Consider the following 6,000-nt stretch of genomic DNA (forward strand, 5'->3'; position numbering starts at 1 on the left):
TGCAGTCTTACCTAGGAGAAGCTGCTCTAATTTTCACTGAAATTTAATATAGTTTTTTTTCTCTCTTGCTACTTATCCTAGTGGCAGGGTAGAGCTGCAGCCAGAAGGATCTGCAATCAGTGTTGCTGTGAGTGGGAGAGGTGATAGCAAACAGAACATGTTATGTTGCACACTGCACTTAGCAGTTTGAACTGTATCCCACAGCTATGCTCAGATGTAATTTCAGTTTGGAGCAATAGTCAAGTGCCTTTACGCAGCTGCAAATACGTGTTGCATCCTGGCAGTGTACGGTGCTTCAGAAGCTTCTGTACAGAGATAAAGGTTTGACACAGTGTATTGCTATGCAGGAAGCACACATGCTGCACTGCCAGAAATCCCACTAAGCCTTTGAAGATAGAGGTATTTCCACTATTATTTAAATAGCATCAACTTGATATTCCTATCTTTTTTTGCTAAAATCTTCTTGGGGCCTTTAGTCTTGTTATCTGGCTTTGTGTTGTACTATGAGTAGCTAATACGGTGGCTGAGATGTAACTTTAAAGATGTTTCAAGGCTCTTTTGGGCAGAAAGGAAAAATGTTCAGGTTTGTTTTTCTCCATAGCTTGTAGGTTCCATTCAAAGCCATAAAAGAGAGGAATTACGTTGAAATTGTCTGCCTCTTTCTCTGAGACAGTACTGCATACACTCACGCTGACTTATGTTCAAAAGTAGAAATTGAACAAGAATCACAGATGCTACAGTCCTTAAGAACAGGCAGCAGAATGGAAGATAGACAATTGGGCCTTTGTGTTACCTGCAAAATGTGTTGGCTCTGTACCTTACAGCCCCTGCGTCCCACAGAACTACAAGCATCTCCCCACGAGTCTTAGGTTTTCTGATGTGGCAATGAAGCTGTTACTCAACGTGGTACATCAGTATTTTACCAAAATGTGCTAAAAGAACTTCTGTTTGCTTTAAAGATAAACTTAGTTATACAATACACTTGATCACTGATTAACCTCTGTTTGTTTTCCACTCATAGTACCTGGAAAGGGACTGAGACTTGTTCTGTTTCTGTATTTTTGCTTGTGACTTTGCCTTTGAAACGTTAAGAATGTTTTACTCTGCAGCGTTGGAATGGCTCCTTACTTTGGAAAAGACATCCATGAAGAAAACAGACCCTGCTCTGCCCCATTCCCCCCTCCCCCCTGAAAATCCAAGTGCTGGCTTGCGATATTGTAGATAAGTCATAGATGTAAAGCAGTGTAATATACTGTAATAACATAAAAGAAAAAATGTTTAATTTCTTCTTACAAGCTAGCTACCTTCAGATACAGAACAGTGAAAGTCAGCTACAGCCAAGTTCATAGCTGTGTAAACTGTGTGCGCTTTTTGAACTACTTCAGCACCTGAAAACTCTTTGAATGTTTATGCTAATTACTTCTTGGGATGGGTTATGAGTAATACGAAATAAATTTTGGAACTCCTAGCCTTAGAGGGAGCCTTTCGGCACTCCTGCAAAACAAGTTTGGCTGTGACAGCTTTAGTGGTTTCCCTTGACTCACAAGGATTTTTCATATCTGTACAAAATGTATTTTCTGAACACCTGCTAAGAAAAACTGTAACTGCCAATGTAAAATGAAGGACAAACCAAATCAGATTAAAAAGCAGTGCTGGATCTTTTTTTCGTTCAAACCTGTCTGACTTGATTTCACTTAGAAAAACAAATTACAGCTGTCATTACAATTTTTATTTTCTTGCTCTGTCTAAATAGAGAAATAGATTGTTCAGGAAATTTAGGGTAATAAGGAAACTTTGTGGAAATCTTTCAGAAAAACCCGCAGATTATGTATCTGGAACAGGAGCTGGAAAGTTTGAAAGCAGTGCTGGAGATCAAGAATGAGAAACTCCATCAGCAGGATATAAAGCTAATGAAGATGGAAAAACTGGTGAGTTTCCCTTGGGGTCTGCCAGTTTTGGACCGTGCCCCTGCGTTACTTTCTGGTAATGATTTCAGGCTGGTCAGGCTTGCACACAAAGATCAATTCCTGTGTTTGTTTAAAAGGAAACATGCGATAATAATGTGAGACACTGCAGGTACAATCCCATTTGTATCGGGCTGTAAAGAGGGGGCAGGAATTACCAGATGCTCCAAGTAGCCTTTCCACCTCTTAAGGCAACTGCTGGGTTCTATAAACTCTAATTTGTGGCAGGACAGGGTCCTTATCCTGGGCGGAGCCTTTGAAAACTGTTGTAATATTTACTTAGGCAAGATGTTAATGAGGAAGTATAGAAAGAGGTTTGGGTACAAGGGAATACATTCATGCCAGTTTTTCAGTGGTGCACAGCATCATGTGCTGCCCAGTACCACTGGTCTCCAATTACCAGAAAATTACTTGTAAACCTTCATCTCTTCTGACAGAAGTTTGCCACAGCAGAGAAGCCCTTGGAACATAAACCAGTTATTAAATGGTTGTTTTCCTTAACTTTTGGTAACATCTTGGTAACAATGAAGTGAAATCAGAAATAACAGGGAGAGTTGTTTATGTAGGGGAGCTCTTTGATTCGTCACTCTAGCATGTTATTTCTAGACAGCCTTCAGTCTGCAGTAGCTTATAAAACTGCTGCCTGTAACTCATGGAAGTTACTAGAATCTGCTCATGGAGCAGCATATACCTTAGCCAGTTCCTCTTTATTGGCATCTAATCAGCACAAGTGGCAAAATGCCAGCGTTACGCAAGAGTAAGGCAAGTAGGCCTACCTGGCTCCTACAGAACATCCAGCCGCGGTAGCCGGTCAGTGTCGCATTGCTCTGCGGTCACTGTCTGGTTTTGTGCTTCTTGCACCAAAGCCTGCAACCTGGGGACTAGGAATGTCTGCTGTGTGACAGTTAAGTCAGTAACTTGAATATATGCGTATGGCTTTTGGTTTAAACTGTGACCTTTTGTTCTAAGGTGGAAAACAACACCATCCTAATGGATAAATTAAAGAAGGTTCAGCAAGAAAATGAAGAATTAAAAGCTCGGATGGACAAACACATGGAGCTTTCAAGGTGAAAAAGATCTTGGGAGTTTTAGATGGTCTTATTAACCTGGGGAAGGGCTTCCTATGAAAGAAAGAGAAATCCATACAAATATTAGTAACCATTTCTTTGTAGTTGTCTGTAGAAGAACACGCTCCTCCCTTCCCCACTTCTATCTTTACAGATGAGCTTTCTTATGTAGAAAACCAAGCAGAAACAGACGGTAAGGAAGTAAAGGCTCACCCTTCAGTTCTCCAAAGCAATGTTTCAGGGAGAAAAAGCCACTCAGAAATGTCATCTTACAATATATTGTTACAGGTTCTTCAAGAACTACTGGCTTGTAAGCTAAACCTGCCTTTACTTGTAACTATTTCAGCTGAGTGATTTATGCCCAACTTAGATTGGGGGAAAGCCCAGCAGATTGTAGTTAGCAATGACAGCAACATTTAACTTGGATAAAATGTGTCTGAGGTTCTCCTAACTTCAACTGCTACTTTAATGGATGGGAAAACCCTTTTAGGTTGAAGGAAACTACAGAAATGCAGCTTCTTTGTAGAGCTGAGCCTGAAACAGGACCAAAAGGCTCCAGTAGGGCTGTTTATAAGTATTGGTCACTGTAAGTAGGACAAGTCTCACTTCTCAGGTGCTTTTTCTGGCCATCTTCACTGGCCTTTAGGAGTGCTTCTTATTGGAACTTTCTCCTGCTTTTTGCAAGCTGCAAGGCTAAATCCAGCAAGGCTGTAAACATGCTAAATCCTTCTTTAGTTCTCACTTTAAGGAAGTAATTTACTTGTAATCAAAGCAAGATTTTATGCAAGCTCAAACTGTCCTTTAACAATTAAGTTCAATACTGTAACCTCTAACTTTGGTTATGTTCTCTGATGTAAATTTGTCTTTTGCAGGCAACTTTCTACTGAGCAAGCTGTTTTACAGGAGTCACTAGAAAAAGAATCGAAAGTAAACAAGCGCCTGTCAATGGAAAACGAAGAACTTCTATGGAAGTTGCACAACGGTGACCTATGCAGCCCAAGGAAACTGTCTCCCAGTTCTCCATCCGTGCCTCTTCAGTCCCCACGGAATTCTGGTAACTTCTCTAGTCCTACAGTATCACCGAGATGACATCTCTGACAGAAAGGGGATTGCATTTCCTTTGTGATCTGCAGAACTGATCCTAACTTTAATCACAGGAGCAAAAGCTATATTAGCTGAGGATGACGACTAAACATAACTGGAAACTTTGGTGCAAAAATGACGGTAAGAGACTGAGAATATGGGAGTAAGATGCTCACGTTGCTTCTCCCCAAAAGACTTGATTATGACCTCTCTGGACATCATTGCACAAAGCACTTACGGAGCAAGGAAAGACTTGTTTGTTGCCTTTTCACCTAACTATAAGAAGAAGCTCAGGGGCTTAGAGATAAAGATCACAACCTTTATAATATGTTCCTTATCACAGACACTTTTTTAAAGGCTGTGTGTGTGCGTGCGTGCGTGCTGTGGATGGAATGGATGTAACACACTGTGCGTGTGTCTAATGCTGCCTTCTTTGCTGTGTATGTAATAAAGGATAAAAGCTGAAGACTATATACATTGACATGTACTTCCTTAATAATGGTGTCAGTATGCATGCTTTTAGCAAAGAGTACCTTCATGCAGAAACGAGGAGAAACTGCCACTAGTACTGTAGGTCAGTTTCCTCTGTCTTTCTGGCTTCAGTTCAGTACAAGAATGGTGTGAAAAGCTTTATCAATTCTCTCATTAGCGTGTTGGCCCACCTGTGTATGCTGTTCTGAATGAACTTGAAGAACAAATTGAATCGCAGCCATGTTACGCATGGATTCTTGGTCTAATATCCATGCACAGCTCCATCAATTACAAGGAGACTTCTTTTTTTGCAGGTTACAGTGGATTTTGGCTTTCAAGTCTACAGGGTCATAATCCGAATTAGAACCAGGGTATCCCCAGAGGTCACGAGTTCTTAGTACAGTTGCAGGTTTAGATGTCCAGACCTATCATCTTACCTGAGGAAAAGGAATCACTTACCTTCCCCAAAACAGCATGTCCATTGCTGAGGAAAAACACGATTTGAAAGCCAAAGAGAAAAATGCAATAATTGTTAGGTGCATGCTTAACTTGGTTCTCAAGAAGAATCTTAGGCTATCTGTGAATTTCAATGTATCTGGTGACATGTTTGCTTTTCAAGCATTAGCATTTATATTAACATACATTGGGGTTGGCTAAATTTCCCTGTGGAAGAGGGGGAAGGGGGTAGCTGTGAATAGTTATCTTGCTAATTCTGCCATACCTTCCCTTTTAGACTGCAGGATATCGAGTGTTTTGCCAGTTCCTTTGGCAAAAGATCCTGTACAAGAGATTCTGTAGAGTAGGTGAAAAAATTGTCCTGCCTGCTGAAACTGGAGGCTGAGGGTGTCAGCATTTCTGGAAATGTTGTATGCTGAGCTTCAGCTTAAACAATCACATAGCTTTGCTACTCCCTTGGTCAGACCTGTTTTAAGATCTCTGCAGTGTATCTACTAAACACAGGTTCCACTTCAAATTAGTGTTACAAAACTCTCTGTGCTTACAGTAGCCTGGGTTTTACAGTGCCACTTCCAGAACCATTGTAATACTTGTTTTAGCTAATGCTATTAACAAGCTCTACAGTTAACTGTTATGGTAAATCGCATCTGAGTTTCCCTGTGTTTTCTAGTAGCTTGACAACAGGAATCAAGGGGATAGGAAGAGTTTAGGGAACTGAACTGGAGAACCACTTCAAACCATGTAACCCAAGACTTGAAAAATCTTGGCTAGTAATGACAAACACAAAAACAAGACTGTTAACAGTGCTCGTACATTAAGTAAACATGTAATAAACTTGTGGCTGACTATTACTTAATTTTACATGATGTACAAATTAAGGGTGCCGTTTTTATGAAACATTATGCTCTCTTAACCCTCTTTAAAGCACTGTACATGCCACTGTTAGTGGTGTCAGCACT

General features: G+C 40.6%; 1 protein-coding gene across 8 annotated transcripts in view; it reads left to right on the forward strand.

Moving 5' to 3' along the window:
• Positions 1–4,587, forward strand: part of MTUS1 (microtubule associated scaffold protein 1) — a 111,852-nt gene extending 107,265 nt beyond the window's left edge. For all 8 annotated transcript variants that reach the window (XM_068681473.1, XM_068681472.1, XM_068681478.1 and 5 more), the window contains 3 exons: positions 1,812–1,928; positions 2,934–3,031; positions 3,904–4,587. In XM_068681473.1, the coding sequence (XP_068537574.1) occupies positions 1,812–1,928; positions 2,934–3,031; positions 3,904–4,120 (432 nt within the window). In that variant the 3' untranslated portion in view covers positions 4,121–4,587. The remainder of the gene's footprint in view (positions 1–1,811; positions 1,929–2,933; positions 3,032–3,903) is intronic.
• The last annotated feature ends 1,413 nt before the right edge of the window (positions 4,588–6,000 follow it).

This window comes from Anas acuta, chromosome 4 (genome assembly GCF_963932015.1).
Source record: "Anas acuta chromosome 4, bAnaAcu1.1, whole genome shotgun sequence".
Taxonomy (NCBI): Eukaryota; Metazoa; Chordata; class Aves; order Anseriformes; family Anatidae; genus Anas; species Anas acuta.